Here is a 20,602-nt window from a genome sequence, read left to right on the forward strand (position 1 = left end):
CAAAAAGGATTTGTTATGAATAACAAAAGGCAATTTTATCACTCTTATCACTTAGAAACTCCAAGGGTTTTAGGACTTCATTGCAAGGAATGCAATGAAGACCAAACACTGATTTCTTATTATAAATCACAGCATCACAGTAGGTGTCATGTAAATTACTGGTAACTTAAATAGTATCAAAATACAAAGTATTTAAATGAATCAGTGTGGTCTTACATACAATCTTCTTCATACACTAAAATGTCAGTTGGACTTACAGAAGTACACACAAAGAATGAGCTGATTTTTAACACAACAGCAATGTTTTGGCCTCCTTTCTGCATCATATTACAGAAGCCACCACTAAAATCAATAATGGCAAAGTAATGATGAAACATTATATATAACTATATATGTATACTATATATGTATATATATGACTATATAACTATATATATAACTATATATATATATAAAACTAAACCATGTGTTTTGTATTGGCTATTACAAATAAAAGACCTTGAAAATATTAAAACATGTTTAAAAATTTTTTTTTAACATTTGTTCATTTTTCAGAGACAGAGACAGAGTACAAGCAGGGGAGGGGCAAAGAGAGAGGGAGACACAGAATCCGAAGCAGGCTCCAGGCTCTGAGCTGTCAACACAGAGCCCAACACTGGACTCAAACTCACGAACGGTGAGATCATGACCTGAGCCGAAGTCAGATGCTTAACCAACTGAGCCACCCAGGCACCCCAAGAAGGTGCTGGTTTTAAAGTAAGTGTGGTAATATGAATATTCAAATAATGTACTTTTAGAAAATTCCATATTGCTTATATAAGCAATAGGTTATCTAGTAAGTACACAAATTAACACATAAACAAGTGGGGATGTAATTTTGACAAGTTACAATTTATAATGTGAACAAGTAACTTTTGGGCTAAAAGGCTTTTCACTCAAATTAGGCAATTTCAGATACATGAAAGTTTACATCTGAATAAACACTTTCTATAGAACAGTTTAACTTTAACCTTATTCTTAACTTTACATAGGTTGTCACATATACCCAGTATCTCCTTTTGTATTTGCTCTCAACAGTAGAAATAATTGTTCACAAATTATCAACAGGGCAGAAAACTCAGTTTTGAAAGTGTACCCTTTAAAATTTAAGAAGTAAATATTTGCAGCATGTTAAATAACTTGGATTTAAATAAAATTTAAAAAGCAAATAAATAAATATCTGAAACAGATATGGGTTTAGAATTCTTTGTAGTTCTAGTCTCTTCTGGTAATTTTCTTAAAAAAAAGTGCTAGTAGTCTTAAATCATTTTTTTTTTAGTTCCCTTTGAAGACTAATCATTTGAAATATATGTAAAAATGGAAATCACTAACTAGAAAGTTAGCAATTCAATTTTCCCCCTTTATTGCCATTTTTAAAGCTATCCATAAAATATAAACTTAAAACATAAATTTAAGCTCGTATTTGCTCACTTAGGAAATATGTTCTAGTCATACACCAAAGCAACGTAACAAAATTGTTATCATCACTAAACAAGTGGTTGTATGCTGGCTTCAGGGGCCACTGGGGAAAAAGCAGGCATGGACTCCAGGGATTCTGTTCTCAACTAAGCCCAAGTGGTTATGTTTTGTTATTATATGATAGGTAGGAAAAAGATAGGCTTCAGTAGGCAGAGAGGGGATGGATAAGACCTGAGGTCTCTGTGTGGGGAAAAACACAAATTTTGTAACAATGCTGGGACGATCTGACTACAGCAAACCCCTTTGAGCTTAAGGTTCCTCTTAAGAATCTAACAGATCCACCCACTCCCCTCAGGAACCTAACAAAAGACCTGACTAAAAATCAGGAGACCATAAAACTTACGACCCACAAGGAGCAGTATGGTCATAGACCACCCCTTATACAATGGAAAACAAGCCAATCAGGAATGGACAACCCAGAACCTAGAGTTATCCAGCCAATAAGGGCAGAACCTGAGAAGGAATGAGGGGGAAGGGAAGGTAGCCTGACCACAACCTTATAAAATAAGGACCTTTGCCTACTGTCACCGGCATTCACCTTCAAGGGTCTCCTCTCTGTAAAGAGGGCTTTCGTACTATTCTTACTTTTGGATCTGATGTGTCCACCTCTTCATTTTTTGAAGCAGGGAGACAATGAGCCCTAGGCATTAAGGTTAAAAAAAATTTAAAAAAATCCTGGAAAATACTGGAGTTCTATGGAAGATGTTGCTTAAAGAAATAGGTTCACAACTAAAATAATAATAAAAAATTCTGAAAACCACTGATTAAAGGAACAGAATCTACCATAAAAAACAACAACAACAAAAAAAAACCAAAAACAAACAAGCAAAAAAAAAAAAAAAACCTCATGAATTTGCTGGTGATTCTTCTTTCTCCCTTGAGAAACTGGCTAGGGAGAACACATCCAGCCAATCCTTCCCCTCCACCCCCATTATTCTATCAAGTTAGTTTTGGTTACATCTCATCTAACTTCAGATCATGCTACTTGATACAAGATTTTTTTAACTGTAATTAGAACATGTAACTGTAAGCTGGCAAAAAATGCTTGAGTAAATATCAATTAAAACAAAAGTTTAAAGCAAGTTTTAAGTTCAGTTCAAACAAAAAGTTTTAGATTCAAAAACAAAACCAAAATCTTCTTTGTGAGTGGGCAATTATTTTAAAAGTACACATTCAGGGAAAAGAAGTCACCAAATATTTGGGTGAATACTCAGGAAGAGAGGATAGGTGGGTGGGCCACTTGGGATGAAAACTGAAAAACAGACAAGATTGAGGGATTTAAAAAAATGTCCAAATAAATTTCACAGAAAAAGGGAAGAGAATGAGCAAAGTATAGAAAATGTAAATAACTATTTCCAAAGAATGGCAAACATCTCAATTTGGCCTGGACACAGGTGAAAGGCAATGACAGGAAAAAGGAATATAAATTTAGGTGGGGCCAGACAATGAAAGGTTCTCAACACCAACAGTAAGGGCCTGCCTGGGCTTTTTTTTTTAGTTACAGAGTCGAGATACTACAGAGGTAGAACAGATAGAATTGACAACAGAATGGAAGCTATGTGGAGGAAAGGAAAATCAAAGATGATGCAGAAGTGGAATTTGGGTAAGAACTAACAGGACCTGAGAGCTTTGAAGTAATGGACTTTCAGTATCTACCAGGATTGTTTACATGAAGAGAATTTCAAAAGTACAACCAATATACTTGACTGATACAAACTTTATTTTTCATGCCAAAATGTTTACAAATTTTATTTTTTCATACACAATTACAAGAGCAACAGTTACAAGTAACTAAAAAAATAGCATTTGGGGGCACTTCTATTCCTTTTGCTAACATAAGCATGTTTTGTTACATGAACAGCAACAATAATTACAATTACAGAACTGTTTAACTTGGGAATTTAGTGTTAGGATGGAGGCTAATCCATGAAACAAGTAGAGTAAGTGCCCAAACATAGTCTTTCATTCTATATTCTTCTTTATTCCATAATTAGAATCTACCCCGTAATGCCATCATTCAAATATCTGACCAATTAGGTCAACTCAGCATTTTCCAAACTCTTACTTAATTTAGTTCTACAAGTGAATCTAAGACAAAACACACAAGGCATAGCTTGCTGATATCCGATGCCTAAAACAAACTGTTACATAATGAAGTTATGAATCTTTTGCAACTTGGCATGTGTTCCATCTCACACAAGAACTAAAAGATGAATAGTACCTACAGCACTGAGAGTCACTCCACCACAGCTGATACAGTATCTCCCAGACTTCTAGTTTCTAAAATTCTGGGGGAAGTGGGACAATTTGAACAGTAATAGTCTACACGGTAGTAATATTACCTCTTGGCCATTGGCCCAATACTAGTCCTTTTTGTTTTTTAGTATACAAAATATGCTGAAAACATTTCCTTAAACACATTTCAATTAATGTAATTAAACAGAAGGCAACAATTTCCTTCTATAAGAGTTATTTAGCTATGAAAAACTTGCCATATATTTGTTAAATAAATTTACGGAATATTTTTAGGGTCAATACAGATATTTAATTTAGAGCCTATCCTAAACATGTGTAAAAAGAACTACAAACATAATCACATTCGGTTTTTTTTTTAAACTGGAAATTACCATTTTTATCCCTATAGTAATTTTATAAATATATCACTTGCTTTTATCCAAATTAAGGATAAATTTCAAAAATCCACTGTGAAATTTACATTCTCACTGAGCACAAAAATACACAAATATTAGTTCTAATCAGAAATTTAAGCTAAGTGAAAATTTTTACTCTGAAATAAGTAGACCTGGGATATAGAAGTAAAAGTTTTGATCGAAGCAGATCACAAATATATTGTTTTCATGTAAAAATAATTTTTTTAAAGAAATAATGTTTAACAGTCTTTTAATCCCATCTTTTCAAACACATATTTTTCTTTTAAAATAAAATACTTTCAGATAAACATTTCATTTAAAATCTGATTTTACAAAAAAGAAATAAAATTAATTATTCTTAGATGTATTTGAGCCAGGTAGTTGCTGCTTCCAGATGTTATGAGCTACAAATCGATTTATGACACTATGGTAAGTAACCTTTGGCTTCCAACGTAATAACTCGAAATTCAATTCACACTGCCTACCAAAGAAGTCTGATGTATATTTGTAAATTTAAAATTTTACATCTTTTAAATAGAAAAAAATCCAAACAGATAAGTATGAATTATTTTAAAAATCAGTGATAAGCCATTTTTTATCACACCAAAGATCTATAAAATTATAATAAAGTCTCTTAATAGTATTTTTGAAAATACTATCAAAAACTTCAAAATCTTATATATATTAAGTACAACCAATATATTTTTAGAAAGAAAACATCTTCAAAGGCTGAAAAGGAAATATGCTATTTTTAAGAGCAATGATGTTTGAGTCAATCAGACATGTTTTCAATCTGAAATCTGCCACGCCAAGCTTATGCATTTCTTAACTTCTCTAAAACTCTTTCCTCAGATTTAAAATGGGGAGCAACGTCAGTAGCTACCTTAGAGGGCTTTCTGAGGAATAATCAGATAATGCACATAAGAGATTGCTGCAGTATCTGACAAAGTAACTAATAGATATTAGCTAGACTGAGCAGTGACTTCCTTAGGGGTCAAGTACCCAACAAACTATTTTCTTAAATAAAATGTAATCATTATATACAGAATTATTTATCTTAAGAATTAAAAAAAAAAAAATGGTGTGGAAGGGGGTTGGAGACATTCCGTACAACAAAACACCCCTATTTTGCAATAATGATACCTTTATTGTATTTTGGCAATCACTTTCTCTCTATTGTAACACTGTACTATATCACTTCCAAAATACAATTCAGAAGATCTAAACTGAATTTTTTTTTTGTCACAAATCTTAGAGAAAATAATTACCTCATTGGCCTAAATAAATGAAAAAGGCACAGAAAAACTGCTCACAAATAAAACCACAGTCATTTACATATTATGTACCATAGTAAAGATGGTTATTTGGCAATTTCAAGCAATTTATCTGGTATCTAATATTTTCACACTGTTCTTATTTCAAATTTCAAATACATTAACCTCTATTATTTATATATAGCCTTGTGTGACAACCTATCAGTCATATCTTTATTGGAATGATCGAGAAATACTAAATTTTAAAAGAAAAATTCAGCTATAGATTATGCTCCAAAGTATTTCACAAATGCTCATTTTCCATTTAAAATATTTCAGGTACCAACTTAAAGATACCCAAATCTTAGTCCATCAGTATTATTTTGATTGTCACTAGGAACTATGTGAATGTTTTCTCTGATTTTTAATCGTACTAACCTGAGTCAACAGGGCTTCTCAATGGACTCTATTTTAAATGACAGAGCACACACATAGGAGACAGAAAAATTAGGTATGGCCCCCTAAGATTATTTACTGAATATGTGATCTTCAGCAAGTCCCTTAACTTCTCCATGCCACGTCTCCTCTTCTAAAAGATAAGGACCCTGCCCCTCTCCTTTGTCTGACTCACAGGACCAGGTAAATCATATAAGAGAAACATGAAAGCTTTTACAAGGGCATATGTTAGATACATATAATATCAACACACAGAGACTTGTTATAGTATTGGATTTGGTTAGGATGACCAGTCTATTAAAAGTGTAATTTAAGAAAAAGTTATTCTTGAGAGTATCAGGGGGAAAAAATTATAACATCTTTACCATATCCTTTGAATAAGATCTGAAAGCAGTTTTAAAAAATATATTGCTATCTATCCTATTACTATGTAAGAAAAAATACACTGGACAATGCTCATTCGCCTTCCCTGTGTTTTTTTCTTTTTTTAATGGCTGTAATTCTGTTTCACCTGAATGTATTTTTGTAATTTTATTAACTTATACCTGCTCTGTTCCAAGCTTATTCTGGCAAGTTATTTAAAACTTCTCTGAAAGTAGTCATAGGTGATCTTTTTTTCTACTACAGGTTTGCACTTATCTTAAATTCTAGGTTTTTCTACCTTATGCTTCATGGAAAGTAGGTACAATAAAGTGTTAATTTTTAAAAATGAAGAAAAAATATTCAAAACTAAGTCACTAAAAGCAAATGTTCCTTCACTTTCCTGTATCTTCAGCAAATACTATGCATGCACTCCAAAAGGATATCAGACCACAAATCAACAGAAAAATCCATTCACTTACACTACATACTCTTATGAAGTTAAAAGATAAACCAGGATTGATTTCTGAAGAAGGCATATCTGAAGGGTGATTATGAAACAATGAAGGGTGATTTTGAAGTAAGGACAAGGAGAGAACAGAATATGATAAACATTTTTGCAACACTTTATGATTTACACAGTCAGTGAAATACTATCATCTCTAGGTAACTCACTAAATGAGAAGAAGCCTGACAGGTGACTGGTCAGGTATACAGAAAGATTTGGAAGCCGTAATATAGATGATTGTTGGTTAAAGTCACAGGAGTAGAAATTTTGAAGCAAAAGAGGGTCTAGATAATAGTCACTGAAAGATCAAAAGACAGAATGAGGGAAAATGAAATGAGAATGATTTGAAAAATACAAATAGAATCGAAACATTAGAGGAGTGTTCAGTTTCAAGGAGAATAGGAGTAGTCAAAAATCATAGAAGAAAAAAACATGAAGGCTGGGTTTGACTAGTGAGTCTATAACAAATGTAATGGGGTGACTTTAATAGCAACGATGGGTGAGTTAGCAACGATTAACGTAGAACAACAGTCCAAAAAAAAAAAAAGTGTATTCTACCCATTTAAAATGTTCACTCAGGAAAACTTGGGGAAAATTATAATAACACTAAAGGGAGACCTGAGTGTGTTTAAAGGCAGAAAGGAGACTTCATTAGCTCTAAATAATTAAACAAAGCTTGTGTGTAACAGCTGAGAGAGTCCGACTGATAAACAGGTATGTTTCAGACCTAAGTTAGGCACTTTGAGGGAAAGGGAACCTGACTTCTGTCTCTAGGGAACAGAAAGAAATTAATCTCAAGCCACTTATTTATTTATTTATTTTTTTGGTATCACAGTTGGTCCCTACCCTCAGTGGTATATATTTACAAGGTAATTAGAACTTGGTAAATGAAAAGGCACAAAGCCCAAACAGAAAATGGTATTAAAAATATAAGATGACAAAATGCAAAAGTCAATAATTTCCACTTGAAAACAATTTTAAATAAAATCCAAACAAAAAGTTGAAAATTTAAAAACGTTAACTGCTAGAGGCTTGATATCCATGTGATGTGCAAAGTGATTAAATTTTTAAAAAGCATAATATAGGTTTAATTTTTATATAGCCACCATCATTTAATAAGATTTCTTGGAGAATTTCTACCAAAGACACAATTTCCTCCTTGAAAACAGGCATAAAATGGGTAACATTGGGTGACTTGGGTACCAAAAAGTTGTGAAAAGTGTCTCCACAACTTGTTAGTCTGAAAAGCAACATTAAAACAAAGTGGAGCATCAAAACACTTTATTTCAAAATCACTTGATGCCTGATCCTGTATGTAACTGGAACCATATTCACATTCTATAAGTTTCTGAATTTCAATTTCCCGTTTTATTTATTTTTATGAGCAACTTACTTTATTTTGTATCTGTACTTTATTTGACATTTATTTAAGCTGTATAAAAGCCATGCACAGTTTATTTACAATATTATACATTAACGATGTTTGAAGACTACACAAAAATTTCACAAAACTTACTTAGATGGAAAGACATGTGAAACAGGGAGCTTTCGAAAATTTTAGATTCAGAATTTTGCAAAGATTATTTTGGTTTCTAGTGTTCTGCAAGCACTGGATTGAAATAAGACTGACAAAAACGTGCAAATGAGTAGAATTTCAACAAATGAACAACTACAAATGTTTAGCTAAAAGCTAAAATACCTTGAAATCCTACTATGTAGCAATGGGAATTTATAAAACAGAAAAAAAAAGGTTATTTTTAAAAAGTCTTTCATGAATAACAGGCTCTCAGTAATATTCTATAAAAACATTCAGAAATAAAGTTTCTCAAATTATGTCCATCATCAAAGTTAGGTTTTCAGTAGTGGCCGAAGCTGTGAATTGTAAATTATTTACTGTCCTACATGGGAAGTCTCAATTTCCCCTGCTTGGGAGAGGGGGAGAAGAAAATCAATTGGCAAATTTAGATTCAAGTAAAAGATCCTGGTACAGACAACATGAACACAGAGTGGATCGCTGCAGTAATGTTCGAGTCCACATGCTTTTACTTGTACCCCTAAAATGGAAGGTGTAAACTTTAGTTTTCTTCAATTTAAGATCTCCTATCAGGAAGTAAGTACCTCATTCTTCAGAGTTCTAGAAAATATCGATAGGGATTTCTTCTTCTCCACTGGCATATCATTCAATTTTTACTGTTGTGGCTGAAGTACATTTAGATACTCAGACTGCCCCAACTGATAAGTTGTGTTCCTTCCACAATCAACATACTGGTATCTTTCCTGGGATATCTGTTCAGAGTGTCCAAAGTATGTTGTTGTCACAGTAACTCTAAAAAAGAAAAATTGGGAGACACAACAAAAAAAAAAACTCAAACAGGGAGACACATTATTATTTACATAGAAGTTTTCTGAACTGAGAATACTTTCATATAGCAAAATTTTCTCCAGGGAGAGACTGATTAATGATAATATTGTGGACATGGGCCACTCAGGGAATATTTGCCCAACAGATAGCATAAATGCTGATTTAGCAAGCCTACTCCAATAATTATACACAAGAAATACCACGTTTTCAGAACATTTATCATTACTTAAAAATATGTAAGTTCATTTCACTTTTAAAAACAAAATTCTCTCATCACAGGAAAATTCTTTCATGCTTTCATCACATTTTGCGCCATTAGCTGATGGTCCAAACACCAAACCTATAACCTACAATGTCTGAATGGCTCAGAATAACACCCAATTTGCACATTAGTAACAGTACTTATTACTGTGAAGGACTATTTACCATAGATAACAGAACAATGGATGCTGAGCTCTGTCCTCTTTTTCATCCCAACACCTGCCATCTTCCTGTGTTCTTGCAAGGTCTAGATTCACTCTTCAGCAGCCATGTGATCCTTCACTACTTCTCCGAGCTCCAATTTCCTCATTCTTAAAGTTGGATAATATTTACTCATCTCATCGCACTCTTTTAAGGCTTCAAACCCGACTGAACTGATACTTATAAAGGTGTTGTGTATGCTATAAGCCAAAGTTATAAATCTAAAGTTTAAAAAAGAAATATTTCTTTCAAAAAAAATTCATACTTACTGCATCATGAGTACAATATTATGTACTTTGATTGATATCAGTGTACAAAAATCACTGTTAAAAAGAAAAAACAATGTGAGTAAACGTGGCTATGATATTATAATTTAAAATCACTTAATTATGATTCCTTTCCCTATGTTAAAACTAAAAGAGATATGATACAGAAGACATAAGTAAGCATTTATTGATGGAATGTTTTCTACACCTAATAATGATAAAGATTTTCATGACTTTTTATTCTAAAAACAGACATGTTTTACTACAGCAATTGTAGAGTTGTTGCACACTGGCTACAAATTACTGCTACTTTTTATTCATCTTTGAAATTGTAGTAAACAGTTTGTCAGAAATTCTGTATCAGCCTGATACTATAAAAGATGATAAAAAAATCTTTTTTTTTTTTTTACTTAAGAGTTAATAATCACTTAGACCCAATGTAAAAGCTTTAGAAATTCAATAAGAGAACATTATACAATACTAGCATTTTTAGTTCTGTGATACTAAAGTCAACAAATACTAAAATGTGTGAGACTATGGTTCTTATAGTAAATAAAGTGACATGGTGTGCTGAATGGGAAAATTATGCAGCCAAGAATTCTTTATCCAGCAAGGCTGTCATTCAGAATACAAGGAGAAAAAAAGAGTTTCCCAGACAAACAAAAGTAAAGAAGTTTGTGACTACTAAACCAGCCGTGCAAGGAAGAGGGACTGGGGGCAAGGCAGTGAAGAATAAAAAGGACCAGAGAACATCACCAGAAACACCAACTCTACAGGTAACACAATGGCACTAAATTTATGTTTCAATAATCACTCTGAATGTAAATGGTCTAAATGCTCCAATCAAAAGACATAGGGTATCAGAACGGGTTTAAAAAAACAAACAACCCACACACAAAAACAAGACCCATCTACATGCTGCCTACACAAGACTCATTTTAGACCTAAGACACCTGTAGATTGAAAGTGAGGGGATGGAGGGGTGCCTGGGTGGCTCAGTCGGTTAAGCGTCCGACTTTGGCTCAGGTCACGATCTCGCGGTCCGTGAGTTCGACCCCCGTGTCGGGCTCTAGGCTGATGGCTCAGAGCCTGGAGCCTGCTTCCCATTCTGTGTCTCCCTCTCTCTCTGTCCCTCCCCCATTCATATTCTGTCTCTCTCTGTCTCAAAAATAAATAAACGTTAAAAAAAAAAATTAAAAAAAAAAAAAAGTGAGGGGATGGAGAACTATCTGCCATGCTAATGGACATCAAAAGAAAGCCAGAGTAGCCATACTTATATCAGACAAACAAGATTTTAAAACAAAGACTATAACAAAAGATGAAGAAGGCATTCTATCATAATTCAGAGGTCTATCCATCAAGAAGATCTAACGACTGTAAATATTTATGCCCCCAACCTGAAACACCCAAATATATAAATCAATAATGATAAACGTGAAGAAACCTACTGATAATAAAACCATAATAATAAAAGTTTAATACTCCGCTTACAGCAAATCAACAAGGAAACAATGTCTTAGAATGATACAATGGACAGGATGAACTTAACAAATATATTCAGAATATTTCATCTTAAAGCAACAGAATAGACATTCTTCTCGAGTGCTCATGGAACATTCTCTAGAATAGATCATATACCGTGTCACAAATCAGGTCCAAAAAGATCAAGACCATGCCATGCATATTTTCAGATCACAACACTTTGAAACTTGAAGTCAGCCACAAGAAAAAATTTAGAAAGTCCTCAAATACATGGTGGTTAAAGAACACCCTACCAAAGAATGAATGCATTAACCATGAAATTAAAGAAGAAATAAAAAAATACAAGGAAGCAAATGAAAATGAAAACATGACAGACCAGAACCTTTGGGATGCAGCAAAGGCAATCCTAAGAGGGAAGTATATTGCAATAAAGAACTAACAGGGTGCCTGGGTGGCTCAGTCGGTTAAGCATCTGACTTCGGCTCAGGTCACGATCTCACGGTTTGTGAGTTTGAGCCCCGTGTTGGGCCCCGTGCTGATAGCTCAAAGCCTGGAGCCTGCTTCAGATTCTGTGTCTCCCCCTCTCTCTGTCCCTCCCATGCTCATGCTCTGTCTCTCAATAATAAATAAACGTTAAAAAAATTAAAACAAAAAAGGGTCTACTTCAAGAAGAAAAGTCTCCAAATACACAACCTAACCTTACACCTAGAGGAGCTAGAGAAGAACCAGCAAATAAGGCCTAAAGCTAGCACAAGAAAGGACATAATACAGAAAAAAACAATATAGAAACAGCAACAAAAAACGTGTAACAGATCAATGAAACTAAATTAATGGTTCTTTGAAAGAATAAACAAAATTGATAACCCCCTAGCTGGACTTATCAAAAAGAAAAGAGAGGACCCAAATAGAAAAAAATCACAAATGCAAGAGGAGAAATTACAACCAATACCAGAGAAATACAAACAATTATAAGAGAATACTATGTAAAATTATATGCCAACAAACTGGGCAATCTAGAAGAAATGGACAAATTCCTAAAAATTCACAAACTACCAAAACTGAAACAGGAAGAAATAGGAAATTTGAAGAGATGCGTAATCAGCAAAGAAAATGAATCAGTTATCAAAAATTTCCCAATAGGGGCGCCTTGGTAGCTCAGTCGGTTAAGCATCAGACTTTGGCACAGGTCATGATCTCATAGCTCTCTGTGCTGACAGTTCAGAACCTGGAGCTTGCTTCAGATTGTGTCTTCCTCTCTCTGCCCCTCCCCCACTGACACTGTCTCTCCCTCTCTCTCAAAAATAAAAAAACAGGGGCGCCTGGGTGGCGCAGTCGGTTAAGCGTCCGACTTCAGCCAGGTCACGATCTCGCGGTCCGTGAGTTCGAGCCCCGCGTCAGGCTCTGAGCCCAGAGCCTGGAGCCTGTTTCCGATTCTGTGTCTCCCTCTCTCTCTGCCCCTCCCCCGTTCATGCTCTGTCTCTCTCTGTCCCAAAAATAAATAAACGTTGAAAAAAATAAAAAAAAAATTAAATAAAAAAAATAATAAAATAAAAAAAAATAAAAAAAAATTTTTTTTATATCTCCCAACAAATAAGAGCCATGGGCCAGATGCCTTCTCAGGGGAATTCTACCAGACATTTAAAGAAGAGTTGACACCTCTTCTTTTCAAACTGTTCCAAAAAATAGGATGGAAGGAAAGCTTCCAAACTCATTCTATGAAGACAGTATTACCTTGATTCTAAAACCAGACAAAGACCCCACTAAAAAGGAGAATTACAGGCCAATATCCTTGATGAAACTGGATGTAAAACTTCTCAACAAGATCCTAGCAAATAGAATCCAATAGAATATACATTAGAAGAATTATTCACCATGATCACGTGGAACTTATTCCTGGGCTTGAGGGCTGGTTCAATATTCGCAAATCAATCAACATGATACACATTAATAAAAGAATAAGAACCATATATCCTCTCAATAGATGCAGAAAAAATATTTGACAAAATACAGCATCCTTTCTTGATGAAAACCCTCAAGAAAATAGGGATAGTAGGAACATACTCCATCATAATAAAGGCCATATATGAAAGAGCTACAACTAATATCATCCTCAATGGGAAAAGACTGAGATCTTTCCCCCTAAGGTCAGGAACACGACAGGGATGTCCACACTCACCACTGTTGTTCAACATAGTACTGAAAGTCCTAGCCTCAGCAATCAGAAAACAAAAATAAATAGAAGCCATACAAATGGCAAGAAAGAAGTCAAATTTTCACTCTTTGCAGATGACATGACACTCTACGTGGAAAATTTGAAAGAGTCCATCAAAACACTACTAGATTTCAGGGTGCCTGGGTGGCTCAGTCAGTTGAGCATCTGACTTTGGCTCAGGTCAGGATCTCACAGTTTGTGAGTTCGAGCCCCGCATCGGGCTCTGTGCTGACAGCTCAGAGCCTGGAGCCTGTTTCAGGCTCTGTGTCTCCTTCTCTCTGCCCCTTCCCCGCTCATGCTCTGTCTCTCTCTGTCTCTCAAAAATGAATAAACATTAACAAACAACAACAACAAAAAAAACTAAACTAAAAAAAAAAAAAAACACTGCTAGATTTCATACATGATTTCAGCAAAGTCACAGGATATAAAACCAACATAGAGAAATCGGTTGCATTTCTATACACCAATAATCCTTTGCAGAAAGAGAAATCAAGGAATTGATCCCATTAACAACTGTACCAAAATCAGTAAGATACACAGGAATAAACATAACCAAAGAGGTAAAAGATCTGTATGCTGAAAACTATAGAAAGGTTATGAAAGAAATTGCAGAACTCACAGGGAAAAGGAAAAACATTCCATGTTCATGAACTAGAAGAACAAACATTGTTAAAATGTCAATACTACCCAAAGCAATCTACACGTTCAATGCAATCCCTATCAAAATAACACAAGCATTCTTCACAGAGCTAGAGCCAACAATTCTAAAATTTTTATGAAACCAGAAAAGGCCCTGAATAGTCAGAGCAATCCTGAAAAAGAAAACCAAAGCTGGAGGCATCACAATTCTGGACTTGAAGCTGTATCACAAAGCTGTAATCATCATGACAGTATGGCACTGGCACAGAAACACATAGGTCAATGGAACAGAATAGAGAACCCAGAAATGGACCCCAAAATGTATGGCCATAATCTTCAACAAAGCAGGAAAGAATATCCAATGGAAAAAAGACAGTCTCTTCGCAAATGGTGTTGAGAAAACTGGACAGGGACATGCAAAAGAATGAAATTGGAGCACGTTCTTACCCTGTATACAAAAATAAACTCAAAATGGATGAAAGACCTAAATGTAAGACAGGAAACCATTAGAACCATTCAGGAGAAAACAGACAGCAACCTCTCTGACCTTGGCCAGAGCAACTTCCTACTAGACATGTCTTTGGAAGCAAGGGCAACAAAAGCAAAAATGAACTATTGGGACCTCATCAAGATAAAAGGCTTCTGCACGGCAAAAGAAACAATCCACAAAACTAAAAGGCAGCCTACAGAATGGGAGAAGATATATGCAAATGACGTATCAGATACAGGATTAATATCCAAAATCTATAAAGAATTTATCAAACTCACCACCCAAAAAATAAATAATCCACTGAGGAAATGGGCAAAAGACATGAATAGACACTTTTCCAAAGAAGACACAGAGATGGCTAAGAGACACATGAAAAAATGCTCAACATCACTCATCATCAGGGAAATACAAATCAAAACCGCCATGAGATATCACGTCACACCTGTCAGATTAGCTAAATGAACAACTCCAGAAACAACAGATGTTGGTGAGGATGTGGAGAAAGTGGAATACTTCTGCACCATTGGTGGGAATGCAAACTGGTGCATTCCAAACTCTGGAAAACAGTACAGAGGTTCCTCCAAAAATTAAAGATAGATACCCTACGACTCAGTAATTGGCACTACTCAGTATTTATCCAAAGGATACAAAAATGCTGATTCAAAGAGACACATGCACCACAATGTTTAGAGCAGTGCTATCAACAATAGCCAAATTATGGAAAGAGCCCAAATGTCCATCAATTGATAAATGGATGAAGATATGTGTGTGTGTTGTGCGCGTTGGGGGGGGGGTGTGGTGTGTGTGCATACATCTGTACACACACGTACACACACACACACACACACACATATATATATATAATGTACACATACACACATACATACAATGGAATATTACTGATCAAGAAAGAATGAAATCTTGCCATATATTATGCTAAATGAAATAAGTCAGAGAAAGACAAACATGATTTCACTCATATGTGGATTATAAGAAACAGATGAAGATAGGGGAAGGGAAGGAAAAATAAGATAACAGAGAAGGAAGCAAACCATAACAGACTCTTAAATAAAGAAAACAAACTGAGGGTTGCTGGAGGGGAGGTCAGTGGGAGGGATGGGCTAAACAGGTGATAGGCATTAAGGAAGGCACCTGTTGGAATAAGCAGTGGGTGTTATAAGTAAGTGGTCAATCGCTGGATTCTACCCCTGAAACCAATATTACACTATATGTTAACTAACTTGAGTTTAAACAAAAATAAATAATTTTTAAAAAGGTGACAAGGTGTATTTGACCTTAATTATGAAAAATAAGAAAAAAATGAATATTAAGGATATAGACACATACTACACATAAATATTATGCATGTTGACGAGAGAGAAGACAATAGAGATGATCAGAGGCCAGAAGTATTCCAAATGTGATTTCCTGACTGCTAAGATTATGGGAAATTAAAAAGATATCTATACACTCTATTCTTGATATTTTATAATTTAATGAGAGAACATTATTCAAATATCAAAACTTACTACATGTAACTCATTTCTTCTGCTATGATAGTAGGTACCGTATAATCGATCTGAAAGACAAAAAGTGAACATAAGACAACTAGAAAGAGGAGAAAAGCATCAAAGATTTCAGACATGTTTCACAATTTCAAAGAGTTAGAAATCTCTCCTTTTGCATGGCTGAGTCTAAGACTTTCTCTTATACGTGCAAAGAACACATGTCAAGTTTGTGAGGAAATCCTCCCCCTCCCTCAGATTAATATGATATAGAAAGTCAAAAGTCATTGAACTCCTCCAAAGTATTTTATGATGGAAACTTACTTGTTTCATATCCAGTGGGCCAATATTGGTTATGTTGTTTAAGCGAGCCTTTCCAATAACAGTTTTTGAAAACTGAACTTGTGCAGTGATATTTTCAACTTCAACAGAATAATAGTTATTGTTTGTTATATTTAGTGTGTTCTGTAAAAGAAAAGGCAAAAAATGTATAAGCATAACAAATATGTATCCAAAATCAATTTAAAAAAATGACTTCAGAGGTTCCTGGGTGGCTTAGTCCATTAAGCATCCAACTTCAGCTCAGGTCACCATCTCAGTTTGTGGGTTTGGGCCCCACATCAGGCTCTGTGAGGACAGCTCAAAGCCTGGGGCTTGCTTCGGATTCTGTGTCTCCCTCTCTCTCTGCCCCTCCCCCACTCATGCTCTGTGTCTCTCTCTCAAAAATAAACTTAAAAAAAATGACTTCAGCTGTGGCCACACTTCAGTTATTAGGGGGAAGAAAAATATTGCCAAAAATATCAAAGGATATTAAATAAGCTAATTATTTGGTTTTATGATGAATACTATGTACATAATATGCCGACAATAAGCACACAATTAAAAATTAACAGGTCTACGGGGCGCCTGGGTGGCTCAGTCAGTTAAGCATCTGACTTTGGCTTAGGTCATGATCTCACGGTTCCTGAGTTCAAGCCCCGCATCAAGCTCTGTACTGACAGCTTGAAGCCTGGAGCCTGCTTCAGATTCTGTGTCTCCCTCTCTCTCTCCTTCTCCCCTGCTTGTGCTCTCTCTCTCAAAAATAAATAAATGTGAAAAAAAATTTAAAAAATAAACAACAGGTCCAGAAAATGTACATTATAGGAATATAGAAAATGAATGTTAGAAAATGTATTTATGGCCTTAGAAAAATTCTATAAAAATAATTTTTAAATTTCATCTGAATTTCTACTAAATGTTAATATATAAATATCTTCACAGACTATATTAGTAATGTATTTCCTATTCTATCAGGTACAAAAATGACCATTTAAAATGTTAAACTGTACTTCATATAAACTTTTTTGTCTAAAAGAAATTGGTATTTTAACTTATACATGAGTAGAGATTTCTACTGGGTCACTTTGGAGAAGAAATGGGATAGATTCAAGTCTATTTGTTGGAAAGAAATTGAGCTACATCATTTCTGTACTTAACAGCAGGGGCAATTTCCACAATTCTAATTCACAGTTATGTCAAATTATTTTAGAAAATGAGCAGTGGGAAAAAAAATGTTAAATCAAGAAATAACAGATAACAAAACATCTAAAACAGTCATCACAAATGAAAATCAATAGTAACTAAATGATGAATGTTAAATATTCATAAGGCAGATTGTAATGGTTACCATTTATATACAAAGAGCCCTCACAAACTGAAAAGAAAACGACAAAATCTTTAGAGGTAAAAACAAACAAACAAAAAAAGTAAAGCATATGAATAAACAAATCAAAAGAGTACAAATATAATTGGCCAAGAAACACTTAAAAACCCTGAAATTCATTTAGAGTTAGGAATAAGCTAGTAAACTTAATATTCATTAAACTAGTAAAGCTTGTAGAAAGCAACAAATTCTATTCTTGGTAGGGATTTGAGCACAAGGGTCAATTTTTACATTACTGGGAAACGTGAAGCATTGCAGCCATTCTGGTAAGTAATCTAGCAATATCCATTAAAATAAAAATACATATATCCTTTGACCTAGCAATCCTACTTTTGAGCATTTATTCCAAAGAAATAAAAACATCATGATGTGAATGAGAATAGTGGCAAAAACAAAAAGAAAAGAAAGTGAATGACCATCCACAAAAATGATTAGTATTAAATTATTGCATGGAATATTACGCAGGCCATTAAAAAGAATGTAGTAAGTCTAAGCCAGAAATTCAGGAGAGATTTCTACAAGGTATTAACAAGTGAGAAAACCAACATGCGTAAAATATGTACAAAATATTCTTTTGAAAATAAATATTACTTTAAGAAAAGCTGACAATGTGAGCTTATAAATTAATATAAATATGGAGAAAGATGAAAAGATGCAATAAGGGATAAGTGGAAAGAAGAATCTTAGTAAAAAAGGATTAAAAAAAGAATGTACTAGTGACCAGCAATTACATGATCACATTTATGTATTAATTTAAATCATAGTTATAAATGTAGAGTTTTTTTTTTAATTTCCTAATATAGTAGAAATAATCTTTACCTAAATATACAAACGTTTTTATCTACTTGGCTCTTAGTACCCATGTCAACTTTATTTCTAGACACTGCAGGAAAGAGATTTGTTAATTTGAGGTCAATGGACCTTCTGATACAGGCCAGAGAATGGGATTCAGAAGAATCTTGGAATCCTTTGTACATGCAAAATAATGTTGGTAGAGGTCTTTTTCTGAAGTGCCACAGCTTTCATGAGAATATTAAAAGGATCAATCATATATTGAAGGCTAGAAAGATAACAAAGATAAACATTAAGAAAGACAAAAAAAAAAGGACAAAAAGTTTAGTACTAACAGACATATTGTTACTGAGAGCAGCGAGAATCCACTTAATTTGTAAGTCAAGAGAGCACAAGCATAAGCTTTCAAATAATGATTTTTAAAAAAAATTTTTTTTTTAATGTTTGTTTACTTTTTGAGAGAGAGAGACAGAGTGTGAGCAGTGGAGAGGCAGAGAGAGCGAGAGATACACACAGAATCGGAAGCAGGCTCCCAGCTCTGAGCTGTCAGCACAGACAGCAGTGTTTTCCTGGACAGTAAAACACTAACCCCATATACTAATTTATAACAGAAATCAAACAGGCACTTGTACCTTATCTTTAGACACAATACAGGAATAGTCTGTTAAAACGGTAAAAATTGTATTTCACCATATATAAGGAAAAGAAAATGTTACCTTTATAACATTTATAGAATCAACCTACTTTTAACACTTTGCAAGAAGCTATTCAAAGGCTGAAAAGTAAACGGACTATAAATATTCTTTTGTCAACAACAATTTAGTTTATTTACCATTTTAAAGGCAACTTCAAATGCTAAATGATTCTGTATACACAATCACCAGTACTTACTATTTGCCATTTTCGGCACAACCAGAAATGATAGAAATCATCAACAGCAGATATACAGAAAGCAAACGACCAGTGTCACATTTAATATTCTCTCAGAGGGACAAAAGTGTACTTAATATAATAAAGGAATGTAATCAAATATTTTAATGTAATTGTGTACTTACCGTGATATTTAAATATACTGTACGCTTTTGAACATCATAACTGACGTATGCTGATTTTACGCCAATGTATTTCACGTCAATAGAGCGAGGGAAAAGGAAAAACACAGCCAATCCAGAAAGGAGCAGACAGACAAACACAGAAGCCATCACATACAGCTTTCTGAAAACAAAAATGAGAGTATGAAAATACATGTGCATCAAAAATTACATAATGAAACATTTAGAGAAGATATTTTCAACTTGAATTTTTCCCCTATTATACCAGCAGGAAAAGATGTATAATTTTACCATTTTTTTATATTATAAAAGTAATTAGTAGTGTTGGGTCTGGTCTATAAAGTGTTAAAATGTTCTCCTTAAAAGATGTATGTACCTTTTTGGAGACTGGGATTTCAGGATTACTGAAGGCAGAATATTAACTACAGTCATTCCTAAACCAGGCTGCACACTAGAATTAATTAAGCTGGAGAACTTTATAAAAACATGGATTTCAAGAGTCCCTTCTCTCCCTTCTGAATTTAGCAGAGCAGAATTTTCACGTGAGTTTTGCACATGATTCCCAAAGTGACTGCTTATCAGAACCACCTGTGAAGCCCTTAAAAGCATAATGACATAACCACAAGCCTCATGAATCTCACTAAGACTTTTTGAGTCTCCTCATCCCAAAGTATTTATGTACTCAGTTTTTAAAATATTGTTTACATTAATCAACTCTGTTTTGATGATGCTATTAAGCTGTTTCTTGGAAATCAAGAAAGGGGATAATAATATGCAGATATAAGACAAGAAAAAAAAAACAAAACAAAAAACTTTCCATGCCTTTCCTAGTCTTCTAACTCTCCTTGACAGGTATCTCTTCCATCTCCCGCTCTTTATTTCCAATCTCCAG

General features: G+C 34.2%; 1 protein-coding gene across 6 annotated transcripts in view; it reads right to left on the minus strand.

Moving 5' to 3' along the window:
* Positions 1-3,217: 3,217 nt before the first annotated feature.
* TMEM106B (transmembrane protein 106B) overlaps positions 3,218-20,602 on the minus strand; it is a 29,871-nt gene continuing 12,486 nt past the window's right edge. For all 6 annotated transcript variants that reach the window (XM_015081212.3, XM_053218409.1, XM_053218408.1 and 3 more), the window contains 5 exons: positions 19,714-19,873; positions 16,489-16,629; positions 16,189-16,238; positions 9,840-9,893; positions 3,218-9,072 (listed from right to left, as the gene is read on the minus strand). In XM_015081212.3, coding sequence (XP_014936698.1) covers positions 8,934-9,072; positions 9,840-9,893; positions 16,189-16,238; positions 16,489-16,629; positions 19,714-19,873 — 544 coding nt within the window. In that variant the 3' untranslated portion in view covers positions 3,218-8,933. The remainder of the gene's footprint in view (positions 9,073-9,839; positions 9,894-16,188; positions 16,239-16,488; positions 16,630-19,713; positions 19,874-20,602) is intronic.

Source organism: Acinonyx jubatus, chromosome A2 (assembly GCF_027475565.1).
Source record: "Acinonyx jubatus isolate Ajub_Pintada_27869175 chromosome A2, VMU_Ajub_asm_v1.0, whole genome shotgun sequence".
Classification (NCBI taxonomy): Eukaryota; Metazoa; Chordata; class Mammalia; order Carnivora; family Felidae; genus Acinonyx; species Acinonyx jubatus.